The sequence below is a fragment of the Panthera uncia genome, assembly GCF_023721935.1.
Source record: "Panthera uncia isolate 11264 chromosome B3 unlocalized genomic scaffold, Puncia_PCG_1.0 HiC_scaffold_1, whole genome shotgun sequence".
Taxonomy (NCBI): domain Eukaryota; kingdom Metazoa; phylum Chordata; class Mammalia; order Carnivora; family Felidae; genus Panthera; species Panthera uncia.
Window position 1 is genome coordinate 31,038,406 of NW_026057582.1, and position 27,712 is coordinate 31,066,117.

At 46.3% G+C, this 27,712-nt stretch overlaps 1 protein-coding gene across 1 annotated transcript; it reads left to right on the plus strand.

Moving 5' to 3' along the window:
* The first annotated feature begins 7,914 nt into the window (after positions 1 to 7,914).
* Positions 7,915 to 27,437, plus strand: SLC10A1 (solute carrier family 10 member 1). Its single transcript, XM_049612568.1, has 5 exons — positions 7,915 to 8,270; positions 17,009 to 17,219; positions 23,061 to 23,239; positions 24,800 to 24,996; positions 26,931 to 27,437. The coding sequence occupies exons 1-5, from the start codon at positions 7,915 to 7,917 to the stop codon at positions 27,035 to 27,037; spliced, it is 1,050 nt and encodes a 349-aa protein (XP_049468525.1). The 3' UTR covers positions 27,038 to 27,437.
* The last annotated feature ends 275 nt before the right edge of the window (positions 27,438 to 27,712 follow it).

The window sequence follows — 27,712 nt, forward strand, 5'->3', positions numbered from 1 at the left end:
GATCCCCAAAGACCGCCAGGGAGCCGAGTCCGATGTAAAAGCAAAAGAGCCTTTATTCGAGCTAGCTCGAGCTCAATCCCCTACCTGCACCGACGCAGCGGTGAGATACCGGGGAGAGAGAGCGAGTTTCAAAAGGACAAAGGTTTTATTGGGGCCTAGGGGCAGTTGGTGAGGTAATGGCTGTGGCCTCAGCTGATTGGCTGGGGAAGGGTCCGAGTCCTGTTAGGCAGGTGAGCGGGAGGTTACTCAAGGGGAGGAGGCGTGGTCAAGGTGAAGGACACAGAACAAGATGGAGTCGGCTGGCGTAGGCCCGCCTTTTCACTATACACACACACACAATACGCACATTTTTCCAAACCACTTCAGAATAAGCCGCAGGCATCATGACACTTTATCTGCAAAAACGTCAGCCTGCATTTCCTAAAATGAGGACATTCTTCTACATAACCACAATATGAGTTTAACAATAATTCCATTATATCACCTAATATATAGTCCATATTAAAATTTCCTCAATTATCCCCTAAAACGTTCTCACATATTTTTAAAGCAGTATCCAATCATACATTGCATTTGGTTGTTATGTCTCTTTATTCTCTTTTAATGTAGAACAGCCCCCCAACTTTTGTTGTACTTACTTTTTCAAAAACACATCCATAGTCTAGTGCCCCGTTGTCTAGATTTGTCTTGTTTGTTCTTTATATTTCATTTGTTTTGTAACACTTATATTTTCAATAAACTACCAGCTAGGTCTAAAGATTTAACATTCATAATAAACGTATTTGGCTCTAATTATTTCATATTCATTTCATATTACATTCCATCAGGAGGCATATGGTATCAGGTTGTCTCATTATTAGTAATCCACAGTTTGATCACTTGGTTAAGGTGGGTAACTACCAACCTTCCCCAAAGTAAAGGTACATATCTTCCCTCTATAACTACTAATTAATCTGTATGGTGATATTTTGTCACCATATGAACATCTCGTTCCCCAATTACCTTTTCCTCAAAGGCTTCAGCATCTATCGAGAATTCTTACCTGAATCAACTGTTATGTTAAGGATTCCAGAATTGTGACTCAAAACAATTATTTGTGTTCTTGTGTTTCTATTTTGTGGTTTTCTTTCATAGAAGCAATGATTAGATTCCCTTTTCAGAATTCAACAGCACAATGTTTGCAGGGGCGCTCGGGTGGCTCAGTCGGTTAAGCATCTGACTTCAGCTCAGGTCACGATCTTGTGGTTCATGAATTTGAGCCCTGTGTCAGGCTCTCTGCTGTCGGCATAGTACCCGCTTCTGATCCTCTGTCCGCCTCTCTCTCTGCCCCTCCCCTGCTCTCTCTCTCTCAAAAATAAGTAAACACTAAAAAGATTTTTTTAAGCAAAGAGCACGTTCGGATAGCTTTCATCTGCTCTATGGCAGGGTTTTCCTGATGAGTATTCTTCAGTTGTTGAAATTTTTGCTACTTTTTTCCTCTTTTCTTTTATAGTGGATTTAATTTGTTGCTGTGTATGACTCGTCATTGAACGGGCTCATTATCTGCTTGAGGCTCCTGCGGAGGCGGCCAGGGTAGCCTTCCAGACGGGCTGGCTTTCCCCACCACCAGCAGCTACAGACACAGGCGGCTTTCTAGAATTGCTGTTCACCCATACGCTGCTTCGTATAGTCTTCTGTGATCCCGATTCCCCTTGTCCCTCGAATCTGAGACATCTAACAAGTTGCCTGCTAAATAGACTGTGGTGAAAATGACATCATGGGGCTTCCACACTGGGTCGTAAGACACCCTGTTGCTTGGACTCAGGCCACTCGAAGCAATTGCTCCGACGGAAGGCAGCTCCCCTGTTAAGAAGGCAGGCTAGGCTGAGACCACCAAGCTCTGAGGAGACCCGGCCTGGCCACATGGAAGGAGAGGGCCGAGGCAAACTGAGGCAGCGAGCGTGTGAGTGAAGAAGGCTCAGGTGGCTCACCCTTGGCCACCCTCTGGTAACAGCTGTACACGGGACCCCAAGCAAACACTGCCAGTTGAGACTGCCGTCCCAGAATTGTGAAAGACCGTAAGTTGGTGTGTTAAGGCACTAAGTTGGGAGGTGGTTGGTTACGCAGTAATGGAGAATGTGAACGTCCACTTCGACCGGTTAAAGGAACCTAACCGGGATCTAAAATGTCTTCTGCGGTCACCCCTGTTCACCCAATTCCCCTAACTGCTGTTACAAAGAAGGGATACCACTCTGGCACTGGAAATTGCCTTCTTCACGTTCAGGGGGCACAGATAGTTCTGGAACTTTCTCACATCTGTCTCCTTTGAGCCTTCCTGTTTGTCACTCTTCGTCCCTCTTCCCTTCACATTCTCCTCTGTGACTTCTGCCTGCTGTCGGGCACCTGGGTGGCCTTTTCACGTATTTTGGAGTCTGCAAATTGTATTTGTCCCCTACTTTCATTAAAAAATATTGTCTGGGGGGCGCCTGGGTGGCTCAGTCAGAAGTGCATGCAACCCTTGATCTCAAGCCCCAGGATGGGCGTAGAAATTACTTAAATAAATGAATAAATGAAAACTTAGGAAAACAAACAAAAATATCGTCTGCGGGGTTTTCCCTCCTTTTTTTTTTGTTGTTGCTTTTGAATGATTTCCAAGAAAAGAGAGGGAAATGCTGATTTCTAAAACCACTTTCATACCGTAAGTCACTACTGCATTTTTAATGGCTACGCTCTTTCAAATGCATCATCACAATCCGTTACTAAAAGACACTAAGGTTGTTTCTGATATTTCACTGCTCCAAGCAATGCTGCAGTGAAAATCCTTTACCTATATCCTTTGTGCACTCAAACAAATGTTTCTGTAGGATAATTTTCTACAAGTCAGATTTTGGGGCCAAGGGCAATGGCTGATTGAAGGGTTTTGATGCCACATCAGAATATGGGGAAATGGCTCCGTTTTGCTAAGAGCTGAGCTACAGTGCCCCTTAAGGAAATTCACTGGGCTCCCCCTACCCCTGTGAAATTGTTCTGATGCTGTGCTGCTTGCTGTATCTGGCCTGTGAAAGAACTGGTCCAGTCCCGTTTGGAAAATCTATGCCATCACAAGAGCTCTTCCCTTCAAAGCTTTGAGACCTCAGAAAGCAAGGCAACAAAAAGCAGAGGTGCAACGAGGAACATGACAGCACAACACAGCACAGCAGTTAGGGGCACATAGCCAGACTGCCATTGTGAAAAACAAGCCCACTGACCCAAAGGAGGGACGTGGAGACTCGGAGCACAGTGAAGCGAGGCTTTCTTTAATCAACGTTCTTGTCTGACGGACAGGCACACTCTGGGCAGTTACAGCAGACAATTTATCTCCTAGCGGGCAAGTCCCTCCCCTGCTTCCTCATTGGCTGAGTACTACAGAGGTTACAGCCTTACCCGGAAGTGCCTATGCCCATGTAAGGCAAAAACTACTCTGATTAGAACAAAAAGTAGTCTAAGGTGACACAGAGACTTTCAGTCCCTCTTTTGTTCTTTGGCGCATGCTTCTTGCAAAGCCCATGAAAATAAGCCCACAAAGGGAGAGGGGAAGATCCAGGAAGTGAAGTGTCTAAAGGTTTGGGACTCCATTGAGGGGGTGAGGGGTGTTCATACATATTTCCAGTAGGATGGAAACCTGCTGTTAACTAGACAGCACAGCTTTTACTGTAACAGCAAATACTTGGTGCCCAGAAAGAGACAAGTAACACGCACTTGAGGAATCAAGAACGACCGTTTATTTCGCACCAGTGCCGGCCCAGCAGTCACCTCCAAAGACTGAGCCCTGAGCCCTGGTGTCCGCCTCTTTCTATGGGTGGGATTGCAGGGGCTTGAGGGAAGAAAAAAGAAAGAAAGAAAAAGGTGGGGGCATTTATTGGTTGTGCTATGTGGGCAGCAGCGGATGCAGGAGGCAAACAAGATTACAGAAGCCAAAAGCATGCAACAGGAGTATCTGGCCTGGGACCTCTGGCTGGCCCCTTTTATCTGCTTTTACCAGCTTTCCTTCTCGTTATTTGGTATTTCTGAAAAACGAATCATCTCCCTTACTTCTCACGCTATGAACACTCAGACTCTCAATCCTGGGTGGGCACACGCATCCCACTCACAGCAATGCAAACTGGGCTGATTGCTTAACCTCTCTGAGCCTGACTTTCCTAATCCATGAAAGGGTAGTGACAGTACCTCACATGCACAGTGACTTCTGGCTATCATTAATGTAACACAAAAAATCCTTCTGTCCCCCAAATTTTATGGCATCAGCATAGGTTCAAAGAAGACATGGAGAAAAGGTTGTCAGTTTCCTAAACGAGATTTTTTTCCTTTTCCGTGCAAAGCCACTTTGCTGGGGGCAAACAGACTAGATGAGAGGGGGTGGGTGAAGAGCGGGGAGGGAGGGCATAGCCAGGGCAAGAAAGTGTGTTTTCCCAAAGGGAAAAGTCCACAGTAGGAGGTAGAACCTCGGGTTTCTGAGAAGAGGTGAGGAGCTGGTGAATTAGTGTCCAGTTTACAGTGTTAAGGGGAGCTCTTGTTCTTTCTATGTGCACAACCTGATCAATAGATACATGTCCAGACTCTGGGTTGCTTTTAACAGATCTTTTAACAGATACTGATTGATTATGCCTCACCCTCCTTGGACATCAGACAACTGTGTAAAAAATAATATCTTTTTTTTGGGGGGGGGGGCGCTTCAGTGTCCCAAGTATGGTTGCACATGTTAAAAAAAAAGAATATTGGGTGCTTAGGTGGCTTAGTCAGTTAAGCGTCTGACTTCAGCTCAGGACATGATCTCCTGGTTTGTGAGTTCGAGCCCCACGTTGGGCTCTACACTGACAGTGCAGAGCCTGCCTGGGATTCTTGCTCTGTCTCTCTCTCTCTTTCTCTCTCTCCCTCTCAAAATAAATAAACTTTAAAAATGTTTGGAAGATCTAGGGGTGCCTGGGTGGCTCAGTCGGTTAAGCGTCCGACTTCAGCTCAGGTCACGATCTCGCGGTGGTCCGTGAATTCGAGCCCTGCGACGGGCTCTGGGCTGATGGCTCAGAGCCTGGAGCCTGCTTCCGATTCTGTCTCCCTCTCTCTGCCCCTCCCCCGTTCATGTCTGTCTCTCTCTGTCTCAAAAATAAATAAACGTTAAAAATGTTTGGAATATCTAATTGGGTTTATTAAGTGATTCTCTACTTGCTCCATGTAGCAAGCAGAGAACTTGTATAAAATGGAAGGTTTTTATTGGAAGGAGGTGAGGCAGGAAAGTTATTAGCAAAAGAAAAGAAAGGATTGTTTCAGGCAAGATTACGTTTCCCTCAGGGAAAGGGCACTGGGATCTTATTATGCAGATATCTTCCTTTTCCTTTAGGGGCTATGGGGAGATGTAGAAGGCCAGTGTGACAGATTACCTCATTGATGCTTACCAGAAAATTCCTGACTGATCATTTAAGACTACATTTCTGGGGGAGGTTGAAAACTGCAATTAGGTTAGGTAGGAAGTCCCGCTTTGGTGACTTGGCCTGGCCCAAGTGACATTTTGGGCCTGTGGTTTTCTTTTTATTACTCAGGATGTCTATGTGGGTGATAATCCTAGTCTTGTGCAGTGCACAGCCTGCACAACTGCACATTGAACTCCTGCATGAACTCAACCTTCTAGTGCTTCTCCTTTGCGTTGTTACCACCCATGGTCCCATATGGACTATAAAGTCCCTGAGGAAAGGAACATAGAGTTTTTTATACTCATACAGTACCTGGCATTTAGTTGATGATCAATCATTCTCCCCTAGTACTCTGTTAGGGGGCCTCTTCCGATCAGCTCCAGGGAGAGAAAGCACCGTCTTTCGGGCTGCTCCTGACCCTCCAGGTACACCCAATCCAAGTTGCACACACACACCCCATCAGCCTCCAGTACCCAACATTATGCCTGCCCTCCCCTTGAGACCAGATTAACTCGAACACCAGGAAATCGTTACTATCAGAGACTCACAGAGGGAAAGGGGCTTTGTAGCTGGGGCGCAGGGGTGCAAAAGCACCCGGCTCCAGGGGTCCCACACAGGCCAGGTTTGGCCACTGGCCACTGACAAAACCCAAAGGCTTTACCACCACCACGAGTGGTGGTAAAACAAGAAAGGAATTTCAGCAAGGCCAGCGCTGGGAAGACAGTGCACTGGCATCTCAAAACTGTCTCCAAAGGGCCAAAAATACTTTCAGGTTTCTATAGGAAAACGTTGGGCGAGGCCCGAAGGGTAGATGCAGGATAATCAGGTCAGTCATTGCCTTGGGGTCAGTTATACAGGGGCTTGCTGGCTCTAGGCAGCCCTTTATCGCTCTCAAGGGGGGTAGTTTCAAAGGGGGTGGTTTCAATTCCCTTCAGGGGATGTTTGGCCCTCAGGGTCTTTTGTCTGAGTTAAGAGATAGCTTGAAAAGAAGAACTTGATCAGTTAGAAAGTTTGAGGTCAGAATGGAGGTAGTTGAAGTTCTCATTCAGCCTCACGGTTCTGTGGCCCAGGGTCGCGGTATTCAGCGCCTCTCAACCCCAGGAAGCAGTTTTCTCACGCAGGTGGTGGGAAAGGTGTGGATCTGGTCACCTAGCCTTTGTCTATGCAGGATTCCAGAGGCCCCAGGGGCCATTGTTGGAGAGAGCTCATTTTTAGGTGGCTCCTCATTCCAAACCCAAATCTGCCCCCCGCCCCCCAGCCTCCAGCCCTTCACACCCTGGTCCCTGGTCTGCCCTCTGCAGTCCCACACAAAAAGCCTAATCTCCTCTTTCAGTAAAAAAGAAACTACGAGACCCCCTCCCCCCCCCCCCCCCCCCCCCCCCGTGGGTTCCAACCCAGAAGAGGTGATTGTTCTTCAGAGGACTGCTCCTTTGTCCCACACCTGCGCTAGGATGGGGGAGGAAGGCTCAGGAGGCGCCTGAGGTGTTGGCCTCAGGTGCTTGCCTCTTTCTACATCCGGGCCCAGAGCCTGGCTCCCAGCCAGAGACACACAGGCACAGAGCAACAGTAGAGCGGTCCGGAAATCAAAAAGGAAAGCCTGTGCATTCCTGCTTCCTTCTCAGCAAGTTGCCCAAGCAACGAGGCCACTGAGGCTGCTGGCTGGGACATCGGAGCACAAACAAATCTCCTCAGCCAGGATTCCCTGAGAGCTGCCTTTTAGGAAAAAAGCCCCCCAGGCTTCTTGAGAGCCCCTCACCATCCCAGCAGGCTCTGCCCCCTCGCACCTGTTCTGTCCGGGTTTGGGAATAAGATACGGGCTTCCCCGGGCACCTGTCAGCTTCCAGGAGAAGATCCAGGGACTTATCTCCTTCTGGAAGCCAGCAGCACACCTGCCCCTACCTTGTCCCACAGCGCCTTGAGATAGGCTACCTATGTCCGGGAAGGAAATGCAACACCCAACAGTCTCACTACATGGGTTTGGGGGCAGATGGAGGGGACCCGCTGGGCATGGGGAGGGCGTCTTCCCCGAATGAGGATCGAGGCATCAGAGACTGAACAGAGAACAAGAAGGGCCTGGCCTGGATCAGTGCTGGCCGTGGACGGGTCTCCAGAGACGGAATGCTTGTGGCACATGCTCGGTGGGCAGTGAAGGACAGAAATGGCCCTCTTGTCCCAGAGGCAGCCAAGTGTTAAAGGGGGGGGGGGGGTGTGAGTGACATCCAGGAAGGGTGCAGAGGTACAGAAGCTGGAAGAAGCAGGGAAGGCCAGGCAGATAAGGCTCTGGGTTCTCTCCCCTTTGGGGCCACAGCCAGAGGACAGAACAGCCAGTTGCATAATCCTTCTATTTGCCCAGAGCCACATTTTGTCCTGAAGCTTGCTGCCCTGGGAGGTGACAGAAGAAGGCACCCAGCAAAGACTGGGCAGGGAAGGGAGTCGGCAGCGAACGAGGGGTGTGCCGGGTGCCCCTGGCCTTCCGCCGCCACACAGGAGAATGGAGCCCTACAATGTGACTGCCACGCTCAACTTCACCCTCCCACCCAACTTCGGCAAGCGCCCCACCGACAAGGCACTGAGCGTCATCCTGGTGTTCCTGCTCCTTATCATCATGCTCTCGCTGGGCTGCACCATGGAGTTCAGCAAGATCAAGGCTCACTTCTGGAAGCCTAAGGGGCTGGCCATCGCCCTGATAGCACAGTACGGCATCATGCCCCTCACCGCCTTTGCACTGGGCAAGGTCTTCCAGCTCAACAACACTGAGGCGCTGGCCATCCTTGTCTGCGGCTGCTCACCCGGGGGGACCCTGTCCAACATCTTCAGTCTGGCCATGAAGGGGGACATGAACCTCAGGTAGGACTGGAGGTGAGGAGGGAGCAGGCTGGGCATGGGAGCTGCATTGGAGATGTCAGAGTGTAGGGGGAAAGCTGGGCTAAAGCCAGGATGGGGCGTGAGCGGGGACCAGGTGGATGCTAGGGCAGGGGGTGGTGGGCATTGTCGTCCAGAGTCTATGCAGGGCTGGAGGTAGGATCTGGGGTAGACCTTGGCTTAAACACCAAGTCAAAGGGGCCCACCTGGTCCAGGGGCCTCCTGAAGACTCCCTCACAGGTGGCCCACAAGGACTGTCTTGAAGGAGTAGTGATTTAAATCCGAGGGGCCTCTGGGAAACTCACTTACCATGGTGGGCAAGTGGTCTGCCTTGAGACGAGTGGTCCAAAAGGGAGTGCAGATGGTCCAAGCCACCCTGGAACCACAGAGCACTTCCAATCCCTGCAGAATAGGCAAGACGTTCCAAAGATCCTTCCAACTATCCAGGCAGTGAGGGGTTCTTTTAACTTTCCCTGTGGGCCCAGCGGGCACAGGAACACATCTGTGCAAACACACAACCAGGCAGATCCTCGAGTTTCCCAACACTGGCACAGGCCATGCTGGGCCACACCTCAGCCCAACTGGGAGGGAAAACACCAGCAGTGTCCTCTCACCCAAAGCATCCGAGCAGAAGTTGGCAAAGGCTCATTTCCGCAGGGGCCGGCTGAACACCTGTCCTTCCAAACAGGTGGGACTCTGATCTAGAACACCTGCCAGAATGAGGCCATTTCAGTCCGGGGCTCCAGCCCCAGCAGCAGCCCACGCTGGCTGAGGGAAACTCATCAGCGAAAGCTCTTGCCTTTCTGTGAGGCTCAGTCCCCAGCCTGCCTCCTCTGACGTTCAGTCCTCAGTGGAGACCTTCTTCCATCCATGCCTGTGTTGGCCAGCACCCTACCAACTCCAGTAAGCAAACCAGACAACTAAGGAAACCCCACCTGTGATGTAGAGCGAGACCACCGCTCTTTAAATGAAAAAAAACAAGAGTGAGCTGGTCCTTCCTGGGACCCACCACCCGAGATCTGGCCTCTCCACCCACGAGACTCAGCCCTCAGGGAGGTAGCTGATGGGAAGAGAGGCACAAAGAGGGGACTTGGCTCGTACGGTCTTCCCTGGGAACACGTTCAATGTTCAACTACCTGTGAGGAAATTCTTCCCTCCGTCTGATCCGAGTCCTTCCTGCTGCACAGCAAACCGTCAGTCTTCAGTCTGCCCTTTGGACGCGGCTCATTGCAGCCTCCGTGTCCTGAGAAATCCAGACTGTATCTTAATTCCGGTGCAGAAGGGGTGCAGGAAGTCGGGGGTCAGGGAAGGGGTATTCTCAGGGCTCTGTGAACCTGCAGAAATGGCAGAGCAAGGAAGGACCATGTAAAGAACAAGGAGACGTTTTTAAGTGTAAGTGACCAGATGTCCCAGCCTCATCAGCCAATGGGTGCCAGTGAGGTCTCTCCAGTTAGGCCTGCATTTCTGAGGTTCGAGACCCCCCCGGCCCAGCCTCAGTGACTCAGGAACGTGAGCCTTCATGCTCGCCTGCTCAGCCTCCCTGTCTGGGCCCGTGGGGACTCTCACTTCTACCAAGACTCCACAAAGACAATGTTGGGATGGCCACCTCCTGCCGTATCGTCCCTGCAAACAGACAAACCTCCCACGCACCTTAAACCATGCCTTAGAGCCCAGTGGTGCAATATGTATCTCATCATCTACCTTCACGGCTGCCAGACTTTAAATTACAATTGGAGTTCATCTGGGACAACATGTTACATGTATTAGACTGAAATGATACCGATAATAAAAAACAGCCAGGCACTGCTCCAAGCACTTTCCATGAAATCCTCATACAGCATCCCATGAGGAGGTGCTGTAAATAGTCCCATTTTAAAGATGAGGAAATTGAGGGGCGCCTGCGTGGCTCACTCAGTTGAGCATCTGACTTTGGCTCAGGTCGTGATCTCACGGTTCACGGGTTCAAGCCCCACGTCGGGCTCTGTGCTGACAGCTCGGAGCCTGGAGCCTGCTTCGGATTCTGTGTCTCCCTCTCTTTCTGCCTCTCCCCTGCTCATGCTCTGTCTCTCTCTCTTTCTCAAAAATGAATAAACATTAAATAATAATAATAATAAATAAAGATGAGGAAACTGAGCCTAAGAAAGGTTAATACATTTGTCCAAGGTCTGGGAGAGTCCAGATCCTGCACTTTTACTCAAATACCTTCATGGGGTGCCTGGGTGGCTCAGCCGGTTGAGTGTCCAACTCTTGATTTCCACTCAGGTCATGATCAGGTGGTGGGATCGAGCCCTGTGTCAGAATCCGTGTTGAGCATGGAGCCTACTTGGGATTCTCTGTCTGTCTGTCTGTCTGTCTCTCATCTCTCTCCCTCTGCCCCTCCCCCTGCTCACTCTCTCTAAAATAAATTTTTTTTAATAAAAAAAGGATTTTTTAAAAATCCTTTCAGGGCCCGGCATGTGTATAGATGAGCCAAGTGGCAGATGGGCCCCCTAAGCAGGGCAGATGCCACACGTCTGCTGTGGGTGTTCTGTGGGAGCCACTGTGACCGATTCAAGAGAAGGCATTTTTAAGTGAATCTCCATTTTTAAGTGAAATCTCCAAATTTTTCAATATCGGCAACTCATTAAAAAATTTTAAAACACCGTGCAAGCCAAAAAAACGTGTGTTCAGGAGCCAGCTGTAGCTCAAAGGCTGCCAGTACGAGACCTCTCTTTAAGTACAAAACGATAATATTTGCCACTGAGAGTTGGGGTGGGGGCGGTTAAGACTCCCATGGCATTTTATAGACGAGGAGCCGAAGTCCAGAGACCTGCCAGAGGTTTCCCAGAATTGGGGGGGAAAGTGTACAGATGTCCAAAAGCAGGGCGTGCGCAGTGCTCTGAGAACTTAAGCAGGAAGGAGGAGTAAGGAACTCCACGTGCCCCTTTCCCTCTGGCCCTCCGTCCCCCGAGGGACAACCAGGTCCATGATGTGCCTACGGACCAGGCTCCAGTCTCCGAAATGGAGCCTGGTCAAGTCACCTCCCCTCCCTGTCTCTCAGGGTAAACTGAGGATCGCGACAGTCATAGACACCAGCAAGGTAGGAGGTGCACCCGGCACCTGCACAGCAGTCCCTTGGGGCCTGGTTTCCAAGGCACACCCCGAGGCACACCGCGTCCCAGAGCAAATTCCAGAACTCCTGACACACCAAGCCAAAGTAAGCATGACTCCTCTGCTCAAGGACATCAAAACAAGCACACTAGTTGTGCGTGGCTCTTCTCCTCAGAAGAGATCAATAGTAGCCCTGTAGCCCCTGTGCGCCCCTCCCCAATCCCGTGCCCCCTACCCACCCCGAGGGAGCACAGACCCTTTTATTCTATTGCTGCAGGCAGTACTTGTATATATCCATAGGCAAGATACATTGTTGTCCTTGTACGTTCTTAAAATTTGTATAAACAGTACCATACTGCCCTTATCATTTGCCAGCTTGCTTTTTTGAGATGTAGGCATATGAATAAAATAGCTACTTTGTGCCTCTGGACTGCAGTGTCCTTTGCTTGAATGTATCTGTTCTAGTGGCAGACGTTTCGGGGGATTTCTCGTTCTGCTGCTGTGAACAGTCTTGTACCCTATGCCCCTGCACTGCCATGTGAGAGTGTATATAATAAAAACAGCACTTCTAGGTCGTAGGGTTCACACATCCACAAATGAGTCTCCAGAGTAGTCATTCCGGGTCACACTTTCCCGAGCAGTGTAGATAGATCCTTCTTCCTCCTTGTCTTCGCTGTACTCGGAGTTGTCAGACTCTGATAGTTTTCGCCACCTGGTAAGAGTGAAATGGGTCACAGCAGTGTTAAATGTGATCTCAAGAGAGGCTTAGCACATTGTCATAGGTTTATTGACCATTTGGCGGAAGACTGGTTCACCATTGGTCTTCCAGAAATAAGTCTTTGCCTATTTCTCTAATGAACTGTTGTGTTTTTCTCTTTGATTTGTAGTTATTTGTTGTTTTGACGCGTTGCAGTGGTCTACTCACAGTTTGGGGCTGGCCTTTATATTTTGATAATGATGTCTCATAACACAGAGTGCTTATTTTAATTTAGTTGAATTTACCAATATTTTTTCTTAGTTTGTGTTTGGTGGGGGGTCCTTTAGGAAATCATTTACTACACTCAAGGTCATGAAGATATTCCCCTACGTTTTCTTTGACAAGTTTCAAAGTTATGCTTTTCACATGGAGATTTGAAATCAACCTAGTGCTTATTTTTACGTATGGTGTGATCTAGTTTTATCTTTTCCATATGAATAGAGAAAATTCCCAGTACCACTGAGTGAATTTTTCTCCAGTAAGTTGTACTGCCATCTCTCACATAGATAACATTCACAAATGTGCATGGGTTTGTGTCTGGGATGTCTCCTCTATTGGTCTATGTGGCTCTTTGCATGGGCACCAAATTTTCTTAATTACAATGACTTTATAAGTCTCACTATTTGAAAGGCAAATCCCCACACCATGTTCTTCCTGAAAATTATGTTAGCTATTGTTGGCCCTTAACTCTTCACTTGAATTTGGGGATTAGTTCTCGAGTCTACAAAAATATTTCTGGACTGTTGATTAAATTCATAGATAAATTTAGAGGCCATCTTTATAATATTGGGTCTTCCCATCCATGAAAATGATAGAGCTTTTCTTTTTATTTGGACTTTATTTTATACCTTTCTATGGAGTTTTATAATTTCTTCTATAAAGATCTTGCATATCTCTTTTAGATTTATTTCTAAACATTTTATATTTGTTTCTTTTTTTTTTCTTAATTTTATTTATTTTGAGAAAGAGACAGAGAATGAGCAGGGGACAGACAGAGAAAGAGAGAGAGAGAATCCTAAGCAGCCTCTGCAGATCCCGACGTGGGGCTTGAACTCACCAACAGTGAGATCATGACTGAGCTGAAGCCCAAGAGTCGGATGCTTAACTGACTGAGCCACCCAGGCGCCTCCTTCATATTGTTAATGTTTTTTAGAAACTCATGGATTCTCTTCCTTACTAGTTATGAATTCACTTGGATTTCCTCTGTTGACAGTCCAATCATTGGCATGTAATGAAAGTCTGGTTTCTTTTTTTCCCATCCCATACAGTTTCTATTTCTTGTTTTGCTGTGCTAGCAAAGACATATATAGGATGATTTACAATAACTGTGATGGTAATAGATATCATTTGCTTTATCTTTCTTCTTAGAGGAAACTTTTTTTTTTAATGTTTAGTTTTGAGAGACCAAGAGACTGTGAGCAGGGCAAGTGCAGCAAGGAGAAGGGGACAGAATCCCAGGTTGGTTCCACCCTGACAGCAAAGAGCCCTATGTGGGGCTGGAACCCATGAATCAGGAGACCATGACTTGAGCCAAGGTCAGATGCTTAACCAACCGAGTCACCCAGGCGCGCCCTAAGAGGAAACTTTCTAATTTTTCACCATGAAGTTTACTGTTTGCTGTACTTTTTGATAGATACCCTTTTCAGGTTAAGGAATTCTATTCTGTTGCTAGTGTGCTAATTTTTGTAATGCATGAGCATTGACTTTTGTTGAATGACAATTTTCTGTATCTATCAAATGATACCATTTTTACTTTAATGTGATAATACAGTGATATAGGTCAGTGGATTTAGTCTAATGTTAACCCACTCTTACACTGCTGGGACAAACCCATCTTATTTTTTGTATTATTTTATAAAAGCATTGCTAATCTGCTAATAATGTATTTATGACTTTTCCTTCTTTGTTCACGAGAACGGCCCCTAACTTTCCTTCCTCATGATATCCTTTTGCAGCTTTGGTTCTAAAATTACACTATTCATATACAATAAATTGGGGCATACAATTTACAATACAAAAGGTTTCCCCCTTTTATTGTCTGTATAGTAGTGAGACCATCTGTACTTTGAACATCTGGCCGAGCTCTGCTATAAAATCATATACATCATGTGGGGTTTGGAGGGTAGGTTTTCACTTCCTTCATATCCTTCAGCAATACTAAGGTTTCAGCTTCATTTTGAATTCGTTTTTGTAGTTTATATTTCCCAGGAAATTGTCCATTCAATCTAAACTGAAAAATGAAAGTACAAAACTGGCCTCAGTTTCTTCTAGAACTCTCTAAAATCTTTAATGTGTCTGCAGTTATGTTCCCTTTTTCATTCCTAATACAATCAATCGTGCCTTCTCCCTTTTTCCTGGGTTGGCATGCCAGAGGAGTCTTTTCTTGGACTTGGCAGAGAAACTACTCTTGGTTTAATTGATCCTCTCATTGTATGTAATTTTTGTACATCATTTCTTTCCTCTATTTTCATGAGTTTCCTTTGTTTTTCTCTAAGTTTCTGGGTAAGATATTTAGCTCGTTTTTACTCTTCTGCTTTCCCTATATAAACATTTAAGGCTCTAAACATTTTCCTCTAAGAATTATTTTAGCTGCTCCCCAGATTTAATTATTTTTTATTGAGCTATAATTCATATACTGCGAAGTTCACTCTCTTAGGGTGTATCATCCAATAGTTTTCCGTGTGCTCACAAGGCTGTACAACTGTCACCACTATCTACTTCCAGAACATTTAAACATCCCCAAAAGAAACCAGTTAGCAGTCACTACACATTCCTCTCTCACCTGAGCCCCTGGCAACCACTAACCTATTTCATGTCTATCAATTTTATATAAGTGGAATCACACACTATGCGGTCTTTTATGTTTCTCCTTCCTCCACGTAGCACACTGTTGTCAAGGTTCACCCATGTGGTAACACGTAGCAGTACTTAACACATTGCTTTTTGTGGCTGAACAATATTCAGTTGTATGGATACACCGTATTTTGCTTATCCGTTCTTCATTTGACATTTTTACTGTTTTCCACTTCTTGGCTGTTATGAATAATGCTTCTATGAACATTAGTATACAAGTCTTTGTGTCAACATACGTAACAACGTATGTTTTGATTCTCTTGAGTATGTATCTAGTAGAATTGCTGGGTCGTTCTGTAACTGTCCCATCAACAACACAGGAAGATTCCTGCTTCTTCACATCCTCACCAAACTTATTATCCATCATTTTTATTGTAGCCATACTATTGGGTGTGGTGATCTCCTCATGATTTTGATTTATATTTCTCTAATGACTAATGATGTGGAGCATCTTTTCATGTGCTTATTTGCTTATTTGCCATTGGTATATCTTCCTGGATAGTGTCCTTTGAAACACAAACATTTTTAATTCTGAAGAAGTTAAATATATCTATTTTTTTCTTTGGTTGTTTGTGCTTTAGGTGTCATTTAAAAAAAATTTTTTTTTTAAGTTTATAGAAAGGGACAGGGATAGCGTGAGTGTGGTAGGGGCAGAGAGAGAGGGAGACCGGGAATCCCAAGCAGGCTCCGCACTGTCAGCACAGAGTCTGACGTGATGTTCGAATTCATGAAACCGTGAGATCGTGACCCGAGCCAAAATCAAGAGTCGGACACTTACGACTGAGCCAGCCATGTGCCCCTCATTTCTACGAATTATTGTGTAATCCAAGGTCAGCTCCCATGTGTTTTAAAACATGTGTGGCATCATTATGCTTTTCCAAATATTTTTTCCATTATGATTTTATATTTGACATGTGAGATAATTAGATCTTTTCTTTTCCAACAGTTCTTTTATTATGGATATCTCGGTTTCAACTCTCCTTTATAAGCATAAGACCTCAGTTCTGGTCCCTCCCTTGGGCAATAAAACCTAAGCCTCCAGATTCCCAAACACCCCCCTCCCTCCCCACTCCATGTGGTGCAGCTCCAGCCTGACTTCACCCACCAACTCCTTTGCATTCTGTCTCTGGTACCTGGAAACTTCCCTAATTTTCCTACAAGCTCAAATATGTGTTCATAGGTGTTTTAGATGTCCACAGAGGAAGGATTTTCCCATTATTAAGTTCTCAGCATTTTTTCAGGGTCTCTCCTCACCTCTGATGTCTTTTTTTTTTAAAGTTTTATTTAAGTAATCTCTACACCCCACATGGGGCTCCAATTCATGACCCCAAGATCTAGAGTCATATGCTTTTCTGACCGAGCCAGCCACATGCCTTGCTCTGACATCTTATTCCTAATGATGATACCTCTACCTGTTGCTGTTCTTGGTGGCTACATTCTGGCCCCGTTGACCTAGGCCATGCTTGATGTTCAGTTAAGCTATAGTTCACCTCTGTGGAAACAAATTAGTGCAGATAGTTAGGGCTGTGGGAGGGGAAACACACACTTAGTGGGGATTTCCTGGGCTCTTGCCAAGCCCTCATGACTAACATGCCCGCAAGAATGGAAACCAGAGTCGTATATTGTCACACGAATATCTGCAAATCCAACAATGTTCCCTAGCAGCTTCATTCTTTCGGGTGGCCTTTCTGGAAGGCCTCTCCCTGTACAGGGTCCTGTGACCAACATGTACTGGATTCCAAATAGAAATGGTAATAGTACAATTAGGATACAAATTAGAGCTGAGAAGATATATTATGACTCAGGCTTTGGAACTCACACTCTATCATAAAGATAAAGCAGAAAGTAACAAACATGAGACTATCAACCTGTAGCCTGTATCTCTTAAGCCTACTGGGAAAAGGAAAGGAATTAATGTATGTAAAGTGCTTAGCACGGTGCCTGGCACGTAGCAGGCACTCAACAAATAGTCTATATTAACGGGTGCTGTCTCTTTGTACTCTCCCCTGCTTCTCCCACCCAGTATCGTGATGACCACCTGCTCCACCTTCTGTGCCCTGGGCATGATGCCCCTCCTCCTGTATGTCTACTCCAGGGGGATCTATGCCGGGGATCTGAAGGACAAGGTACCTTATGGAGGCCTTGTGATATCACTAATCCTGGTTCTCATTCCCTGTGCCACTGGGATCTTCCTCAATGCCAAACGGCCACAATATGTACCCTATGTCAAGAAGGTAAGAACCTGGGGCCCCGTGCAGGGAACAAGAGCACCACCATCATCTCAATGTATGGCTTGAACAGTCATTTGGGCTTTTTCTGTGTCCGTTTCCTTCCTCGTTGGAGAATGCAAAGGGTCTAGTATTGGTACACTTACCTCGTGGGCTGGTAATGTACATGAGAATCCTTTGGAAAAGTTAGGAGGAAAATTGTAACACATTTCATAACACGATCATCAGACATCATTATTTTAATAACCAAAAGGCTTGTGTGATGCACCGCCCAGATGCTAAGTTTTATGCTACACACTCTGATGGCTTCATTGCCATCAAGGAGTCGGGTACTAGCAGAAAGTGGAGGAACACACGAGGAAGATCACATACAGCACACGGGCAGGTGGGTGTGGTTGGATGTAAGAAGGTGGGGTTAGTGAGGAGCAGGGAGTCTAGAAAGGCTTCCTGGAGGGGACAGGCTTGGAAAGGGTAGGATGTGGGTCAGCCTGGGGAGAAGCCTGGATAGAGGACACTCGGGGGGAACGAGGGCAAACTTGGCTGACTTTACGAGAAGCCACAGGAGAGCCCAGGGCAACAGGTGGTGTATGTGCTTGTAGCATTTCAGGTGTGGGGTGGGAGGGAGAGAGGGGTAGGGCCCCAGAGGGCTGGGGGTGGAGGGGCACTGTGGTCACACTCAGGAAATCATGCCACTGCCTTGCCCTCGGAAGAATTACAGACTCTTGGAGCGTCACCTTGGTCCCTCTACCAACTTTGTGACCCTGGAGCTCAGTCCCAGTCAGTCTCCCCTCCAGCTCACTGCTCACCCCCCAGAGCCCCAGCTCATCCTGGTACTCCTGACACTCCGAGAGCCTGCTTTTGTCTCTGCCCTGGGTCGATGCCTTGGGCCAACCTACAGGGCATGCTGCCTGGAAGCCCAAGGCTTGGCGGCAGTTTGGGGTTTGGAACAAAGAAGCTGCAAGTCAGGTTCTCAGGACTTTTCAGTTTTCACACTACCAGGATAGTTCTGCCCTTGTCCTGGCACAGTCCCCATACAGTGGCCACAGCGCTCCTTCCCACCCCGTTGGAAGACCCGGAAAGGTCATTCCTCCTCCTTTCCGAGTTCGAACACCCCACCTCAGCTCTGGATGGCATCATCCATCCCCCCTACTCTCTCTCGCTTCTCAGAGATGTCCTTTCATCGATTATGGCCCCCAACCTCCAAAGCCTCCCCCAACTTCACTCTCATTTCTTAAGTCTCTGCATGTTTTTTCACAATTGGTGTTGACACAGGTTCACTGCTCTCCAATCTTAAAAAAACAAAGCAATCCCTACAGGGCTCCAACACTTCCCTTTCCTCCCCTACCTACACTTCAGGAAACATCCCTCCAGCACACCTTCCCCCCCACCACTCCCGCCAGGGCTGCTCTCACTGGTAGCAGGCTCTCAAGTTAGTCTCAGCTACTTGAATCCCTCTTCTCTCCTCCTTGGTCTCCCATCCATTCAGTGTCTCGATGACCACCTGTTCTTTCTTCACCAAACCCAACAGACATTTCTCATCCATCCTTAACGTTTTAGCAACTTTTGGCATGGTTGACCACCGCTTCCCTCTCAGAAGCCTCCTCCCTCAGCTGGGCGCTCCTGCTTTCCTCTCATCTTTCTGGCACATCTCTTTGTACTCCCTGATGAGTTCCTCTGGTAAAAGTTACTTCTCTGCCTTCGCCCAAGCTTTCTTTTCTTGCCAAATTTCCCAAAGCCCAGGGTCTCTCCACCATAGATCTGGTCCTTCTCAATGACCATCTACAAGCTGATGACTTCCAGAATATCATCTTCAGCCCTCAACCTCTTCCAACTGCAGGATCCACCCACCCACCCATCCATCATTTAAGCAGGCTTCACACCTAGCAGAGTGCAACATGGGGCTTGAAATCACAACACCGAGTTGGAGACCTGAGCTGAGATCAAGAGTTGCATGCTTAACCAACTGAGCCACCTACCCACGTGCCCCCAGGATCCATTTATTAACTGTCAAATCTTTCTACCTGAATGTCTCATGCATTTAAAACTCAGTATGTCTTTTTTGTTTAAAGTTATTTAAATTCCACTTAGTTAACATATAGTGTGATACTAGCTTCAGGAGTAGAATTTAGTGATCCATCAGTTCCATATAATACCCGGTGCTCATCACAAGTGCCCTCCCTAATACGCATCACCTACTTAGCCCATACCCTGCCCACCTCCCCTCCAGCAACCCTCATCTTGTTCTCTATAGTTATGGTTTGCCTCTCTCTTTTCCCCTTATGTTCATCTGTTTTGTTTCTTAAATTCCACGAGTGGAATCATGTCTTTTTTTTTTTTCTTATTTTCTAATCACATTACACTGTAGTTCCATCCACACCATTGTAAATGGCAAGATTTCATTCTTTTTTATGGCTGAGTAGTATTGTGTATGTGTGTGTGTGTGTGTGTGTATCACAATTTCTCTACCCATTCATCAGTTGATGGACATTTGAGCTCTTCCCATAATTTGGCTATTATTTATTTTTATTTTTAAAAATTTGTAATTTATAATCTGGCTATTGTTGATAGTGCTGCTATAAACATCAGGTGCATGTGCCCCTTCAAATCAGTTTTGTATCCTTTGGGTAAATACCTAGTAGTGCAATTGGTGGGTCCTAGGGTAGCTCTATTTTGAGCTTTTTGAGGAACCTCTGTACTGTTCTCCAGAGTGGCTGCACCAGTTTGCATTCCTGCCAACAGTGTAAGAGGGTTCCCTTTCTCCACATCTTTGCCAACATCCGTTGTTTCCTGAGTTAATTTTAGCCATTCTGACAGGTGTAAGGTGATATCTTATTGTAGTTTTGATTTGTATTTCCCTGATGAGTGATGAACATCTTTTCATGTGTCTGTTGGCCATCTGTATATCTTCTTTGGAAAAATGTCTATTTGTGTCTTCTGCCCATTTCTTCACTGGATTATTTGGTTTTTGGGTGTGGAGTTTGAGAAGTTCTTTATAGATTTTGGATACTAATCCTTTATCAGTTATGTCATTTTGCAAATCTCTTCTTTTAGTTTTGTTGTTTCCTTCACTGTGCAAAAGGTTTTTAGCTTGTAGAAGTCATAACAAATGAAAGGTGGTTCAAGATGGTGGCACAGAAAATTCTTGCAGTCACTTCCCACAGACACACCAGACACTTATATATGGTCAGTATGTCTTAAATTAAAGCCATCTCCTCCCCGTTATTATCTCAAAGAATGGCATTCCATGTGCCCAGCTGCCTAAGCCACAAAACCATTTGGTCTTTTTCAATGTCCTCTCCATTCCGTCACATTCACCTGAAGAGGTGATTGGCTTTTCTGCTTTCTGTCGCTCACTTGGATCCATCTATTCCTCTCCACCTGTGACAACACTACCATCACTTGGGCCACTATCCTCTCTCACAACTGAAACGGCCTTTGAACCTGGCTCCTCGATCAGGTTCAACCTGAGGATGGAGACGGAAAGAACAAACTCCGTCACGTCTCTCCACTGCTTCAAACACCTCCCTGGTTCCATACTCTCTGCAGGATAAACTTTCAATCCCCTTATGTAGCCTCCCGGCTCTTCTTGATTTGCTAAAGCCAACCACCCACCCCACCCCCCCTCAAGTGTTAGCTCTTTTCTCTTTGCACATGTCCTTCCCTCTGCCTGGACCACTCCCCACATTAGCAGGGGAAGAAAAACCCAGAAATGTTTGTGTCTATCACTTAATTTTATTCAAGATAGTTTGTGGAGGTACAGGAATACTAAAAAGAAAAAAAATGTGAAGTGACCTCTGATAATCATTTAATCCAACTCTGTTCTTCCTCATCTTATAGGTGAAGAAGCCAAGGACCATAGTTAATCACAACTAATATAAGAATATATCTCCTTCTTAACTCAGAATAATTTAAAATATTTTTAATATTTATTTTTGAGAGAGGGAGATGGACAGAGAAACAGAGCATGAGCGGGGAGGGGCAGAGAGGGAGACACAGAATCCGGAGTAGGCTCCAGGCTCCAAGCTGTCAGCACAGAGCCTGATGCGGGGCTCAAACCACAAACTGCGAGATCCATGATCTGAGCCAAGTCAGACCGTTAGCCAACTGAGCCACCCAGGCGCCCCCTAGAGACTTTCAAATCAAAATCACCCAATTTCTAACTGGCTCTGGCAAAAGGTATCTGCTTGTAAACACATTACCCAGTGGGAGGTCACATGTAGATAATGCCAAGATACAATTTCTTGGATGCTCTATTTGGAACGGCAATTCAAGTAATACTTTAACTCACCTAGGCAAGGGCTTATTCGAGTCCATGTGGTTAGGTCGATGAACCTCAGCATGACCTGGTCGACAAGCCACTTTTACAAGCCATCCACCTCCCTTAAATAAGGGAGTTACTCGCTGTTTGAGTGACTCAGCCAGTCCACCTATGCTTTTCCCGTAGCTGCTGCTACTGGTGAACTGCCTCACGGCGTCTGCCAACCTGTGGCTTACACTGCTGCCAGGGTGCTGTGTCTTTTAACACTTGCCTCTGCTCCTGCTTCCCTCGCTGTAGTTCCACAAACTCCCTCAACGAGAGGATCTGATTTGTTCGGTCATTCAGCAAGCTGTGGAGGCCACCTTTGTGGGAAGCACAAGCCAGGTCATCTCCTGGGTCACCGGCAAGCTGATTTGATTGGCTGCCCACGAAATGGACATTCAGCACATGGCTTCAGTTAAGTCAGGTGGTACAAAAAAACGCAGTGACCTATGAAGAAGCAACTACCTATGGCCTCCGGTCTCAGCGGCAGGTTGTGGACAAACGGCAAGACTGAAGTTTTTCAACTCTGTACCTCTCTCTACAGAAGGGGCACACCAATAGGGAGATATTAGCTCAGACAAGATGCTCTCCAAAGCCTTCAATCTTGACAATACATAGACCTCAGAAGGGAAATGCCTCAGAGTTCTCCCTCACACCCTTCCTTGGTACTCATGTGGCCTCAACAGTTCCCAATCTAAGCACTTTCCAACGTGGGACAGGACAACCAGGAAAAACCCTTCCTGGCAGCGAGGGACAAAGCCACTTTAGTGGATAAACGGACTCTTGATCAGCGATGTTTCTGAAGAAAGATCTTGATCGAAAGGGAGCAATGTGGGGTGTCTGGGTGGCTCAGTCGGTTAAGCCTCGGACTCTGGCAGGTTATGATCTCACGGTTCGGGAGTTTGAGCCCCCCATCGTTGTCAGCAAGGAGCCTGCTTTGGATTCTCCCCCCCCCCCCCCCCTTGCTCTGTGCCTTCCCCATGCACATGCTCACTCAAAATATACTTAAAAAGGGGGGGAAGAAACGTGCAAAGAAAATCTCATATGAAATGGAGCCTGGAAGTCTTGAAGGGAAAGCTCTCATACACTACCACTGGCCTAATGGAAAGCTTACTTTACATTCCCCAGCACGAGGAAGTATTTCTCCTTCCCAGCAATAGCCCAGCCAAGGAGAACTGCATGAAACAGACCCTCTCGGCTTCTTTTCCTCTCTAAAAGCAAGTCCCTGTCCCGTGTACTCAGGACTTGCCTATGGTTCGCCTTGGCTTGCTTGTCCCAAACTGAACTTCCTCTATTTCCAAATAAACTCATTTTGCTGGTAAACATCTGGCTTTAAGTCAACAGTAACAAGAATGTTAATTATTAGGTCTCTGTCCTCCAAGAAGCTTCCTAGCTACTGATTAGGAATTCCAAATAGATGGGAGATAAAAGGTTTTTTTGCACTCCCTTGGTTTCCACCTCTGATATCCACCACCTATGCTCCGTCACTCTGCTCCTCCCCATCCCCCACCACCCTAATTGCCTTTTCTTCCTGTCTTCATTTACAGGGAGGGACCATCACCATGCTTTTGTTAAGTGTGGCCATCATAGCGCTCTCGGTCATCAATGTGGGCAAGAGTATCATGTTTGTCATGACCCCACAGTTGCTGGCCACCTCCTCCCTGATGCCTTTCATCGGCTTCCTGTTGGGCTACATCCTCTCTGCTCTCTTCCGCCTCAATGGACGGTAAGTATTATTTTAGACCTCTGTGTTCCATCGGCCTCATTCTTGTCCTGGTCTCTCAGGAAAAGGAGACCCAAAACCTAGGAGGCATTTTCCTGGCAGTATGTGCAAATGCACCCACTGAACCAGGAACCCTGGACTCGGAGACATATTGGAGAGAAGGTATCGAATGGCTTAGGAACAAGAGCATCTAATACCCCAAAGAGCTCATGACAAAGTGCTCCCTCCAGAGCCTAGGCTCCACCTCCTGCTGAAATCTGGTAGGTAACAACACTGGAGCAGTTCCATGCCATCGTGGTAAGTGTTAATATTCCTCCTTCCCCACTTTTCCGCCCTTTCTGCCTAGGCTTCAGTCTTGACAAGGACACCACTGGGTGACAGCTCTGCTAAGTGACCCTAAGAGTTTTAGTGGTTGTGGACCTCTGCTGAGTCTAACCCAATTTCACAAACTCAGGGGCTACTTGCAGGGACAGTCGGCCTGACAATCTGGTGTGGGATAAAGAAACCCTGTCTAGAGTAGCACATTTCAGGAACTTTGCCTCTTGTCAGCCCTAGACAAATGCTGCTGGAGTCTGAACATTAGTAGCACTCTAGTACACCCCCCCCCCAAAAAAAAACCACTGCCTTAAAAATACAACTTATAAAGTTACCCATTTTAAAAAACATACTAATAAAAAAATTACTATAGAACATACGTAGCATGTGGTTATACAGTTGAGTCAAAAGGCTGTCAATGACTTACTGTACATTAAGAGTGACAGGTAATAAATGGCCACACAATCAAGGGCCATCACAGTAGTCTCCCCCTAATAAATGTGTTTTCAGAATTTCTGGTAAGACACTGACCACAACTCCATGAATTCAGTATGTATTCATTAGATGTAAACATCCCATCCCGCCTCCCCTTTTTAATGTTTGTTTTAAGAGAGCAAGAGGGACAGGAGGGGCAGGAGAGAGAATCCCAAGCAGGCTCCTCGCTGTGAGCACAGAGCCCATGCAGGGCTTGATCCCACGAACCGAGAGTTCATGACGTGAGCCAAAATCAAGAGTCAGATGCTTAACAGACTGAGCCACCCAGGTGCCCGTTCTTTAGTCCATAAAACGAAAGCAAAACCATGAATATGTTCAAAGATATTGGGGCTGAACCAAGTTTGGTTTTTAATCATTAAGTGTTTTGGACTCAAACATACCCAAACCAGAAACTAGGGAACTGGACAAGGGGCCCAAGCATTTCAGATCATCTTCTGTATGTTCACACTGCAACTGCCCTGTGTGTAAACCCAACATACAAGCCAATGAATGATAGTGGCTCACATCTTCCCTTCATCCCTCATCAGCCATTCTCCAAATTTTAATCTGGTAGTCCTGCAGAAGCAAGTGGTGAAACCCCCAAGCTGCTCAAAAATTCTCACGAAAACTCCCGGCCACAAAACTACTAGTCACCACTGACTTCCATATTCATTCAATGGGTCTTGGGTGATTTGGGAGGGAGAAGGGCCAGTGTCGCACCCTCCTGTCCCTTCTGAGGGCATGTAAGGTTGCTTTGTTTTGAACCTAACACAGGTGCAGGCGCACTGTCAGCATGGAAACTGGATGCCAAAACGTTCAACTTTGTTCTACCATTCTCAATGTGACGTTCCCCCCTCAAGTCATTGGGCCACTTTTCTTCTTCCCTCTCCTCTACATGATTTTCCAGCTTGGAGAAGGGGTTCTTCTCATCTCCATCTTTCGTTGCTATGAGAAAATCAAGCCTTCCAAAGGTGAGTACTGAATCCTTCTCCTTTGAGTTCTCCCATATCCGACCTGATCCTTTCCAGCAAGTGAGTCTCTGGCACGGACCTTTGCAAGGGGCTTCAACTCCTATCAAGTCACTAGGAACCAGGTAGCACCAAGAAGTACAAAGGGACTTCAAAGAGCCAAGGCTCTTATAACTCCACTCCATCTCTGCCTTCTAGCTAGGAGAATCAACTGTGGACAGACTTTGCACTTCTGGGAGTAAGGCAAAGGGGAGGCCATGGAAGACTCAGGATGAAGAAATGGTCTTGGATATTAAATAGCTATGAGGTGTTAGTTGTGTGAAATGCCCCTATTCACAATCTGGAAAATGCAGTGTTTCCTAGGACTAGGTTCTCCGGTCCTAGAACCAGGTCAGACCACAGTACCACTGGTACTCCTTTATGAAGAAAAACATATTGAAGCAATGCAATCGAATTAGCCAAAATCCAAAAAAAGACTCCCAACTCTGGTTACACAGTAAATAAAACTTAAATATGAGCTTATTAAATAGCTATCACAATAGTTTAATTGATACTTTAAAACCTGATCACTATTGAATTACTTTCTAAACAGCACCTCCTCTAAGATGCTCAGAGCATTTTGCATTCTCTTTAAACTATAATAAACCTCCAGGAAACCCACTAAGTCCCTTCCTTTAAGTGGATCGTTATTGTCTTTTTTTTTTTTCAAGTCAGGAAACTTTATTTGGAATGACATTTTCAGTATTTTATAATTCTAAACGTATTATATTCATATTATAAAGTATATTCTTAACCACTCAAATCCTTCATTTCCCATGAACTTGAGGGCTCCTTCAAGATGTTTTCTACACCCTGGGGATAGACTTAGACCATAGGAGACAATTTCCCCTGGTGATTATCTTCTGGTAGTAAAAGCAAACAAACAATTAGCATATAACCGTATCAAGCAGCCAAAAAGAAACCAGTAAGTAGCTGAGCATACTTCAGAACTTTGTTCAAAACTACAGTGTTGTGGAAAAGAATCCCCTCTAATGCTCACCTGAAAGTGACTCAAATCTGTTGCCCCTGAAGTCTGAAATCTCCACCCTCTTGCAAAAGCAGTGAGAAGTGGAATTTTCTAAACTAACCAACCATGTTCCCAAGTTTGCAGGGCTACAACACACTTAAGACCCTCTTCAGAGCCAGTGCACTGTAAGGGCTGATGTGGCTGTGCTGAGGGGGGAGATGCACAACTTTTCATGCTTCTGAGCCCTGTATCTACTACAAAAATGGGGACAAGATAGGTGAATCCCGACTCCTATGACCACGACTCCTCACCACCTCCATACAGGCAGAAAGAGGGCTAGGCCAAATACAATGAGGGGGCCATGGAAATTCCACACTTAGAAGACCTCTTAAAGCTATCTTCTCCCTGCGCTTCCTTGCAGAACGCAAGTCCGTTCTGCTGAACGTAAACTCTCCCACTGCACTGTCTGTACCAAGAAGTTGGAGAGGAAGTGATTTAAGAGTCAATAATTTATTAGATTGATTGGTAGTATTACCATTAGGAACGTTCAAGGGAAAGCAAAATTAAGTCATGGGAGGGAGCACCTGGGTGGCTCAGTCAGTTAAGTGTCCGATTCTTGATTTTGGCTCAGGTCATGATCTCTAGATTTTTGAGTTTGAGGCCCCCATCAGGCTGTGTGTGGATAGTGCAGAGCCTGCTTGGAATCCTCTCTCCGCCCTTCCCCTGCTCATGCTCTCAAAATAAACAAAACTTAAAAAAAAAAATTAAAGTAATGGAAGGATGCATGGTAAAAGAGATGGGGGTGGGGGGGAACCACACAAAAACATATAGAATACAACTTAACCCCTAGGATGTGCTGTTTTCCACTGAATAAGCTTTTTTATTAACAGTTACTCTCCTTCCCCACCCTTGACCCTCTTCAACTTTCCAGATAAAACAAAAATGACCTACACAGCTGCTCCAACTGAAGACACGATTCCAGGAGCTCTAGGAAATGGCACCCACAAAGGGGAGGAATGCTCCCCTTGCACAGCCTAGCTCCCCCAGGGGACTGGATTCTGGTCAGAGGATATTTCAGAAAGCCAGTGTGATAGAGTAAAAAGATGAAAGGAACACCAGAAATGAGAGTCTTTCTCCAGCACTGCCAGCAGAAACTATCAGAACTGACAAACCTCGCCTGGTGGGAGGACACAGAGGGAGTCTACCTGAAGAGCCTCGCCTAGCCCCAGCTTAAAAGTTGATACCTATTTAAAAAATAAAGACTTGTGCGGTGCCTGGGTGGCTCAGTCAGTGAAGTATCCAACTCTTAATGCTAGCTCAGGTCATGATCTCATGGTTTGGGAGTTCAAGTCTGGCATTAGGCGCCATGCTGTCAGTACAGAGCCCGCATGGGATTCTCTCTGTGGCACCCCCTCTCAAAAAAATTAAAAAACTAAAAAATAAATAAAAGAATTCTTCAATGACAGTCCTATGAAGGCAAAAACCAAAACTGCCTTTTGCCCCTGCATCTCCGAAGTGTTCCATAGGCATACGAAAGGCACTCAATTTCTCAACTAGGCAACAAATAGGAACTTTTACCTAAAATCAAATATCCAAATCCTGTTCCAACTTTTGTGACAGAAGAGGGAAATAAATGCTCAGTGCTCCCAGATTTAAACTTCAGAAGTCCTTTCTAACCTTGAAATTTCTCATTCCTTCCCTTTTGAAACCCTA

Bases quoted from the DNA above. Each gene is read 5' to 3' on its own strand.
- SLC10A1 (XM_049612568.1), top strand. From the start codon at position 7,915: ATGGAGCCCTACAATGTGACTGCCACGCTCAACTTCACCCTCCCACCC. The intron at 23,240-24,799 runs GTAAGTATTATT...AACCTAACACAG, and splicing joins CTCTTCCGCCTCAATGGACG to GTGCAGGCGCACTGTCAGCA. The intron at 24,997-26,930 runs GTGAGTACTGAA...TCAACTTTCCAG, and splicing joins GAAAATCAAGCCTTCCAAAG to ATAAAACAAAAATGACCTAC.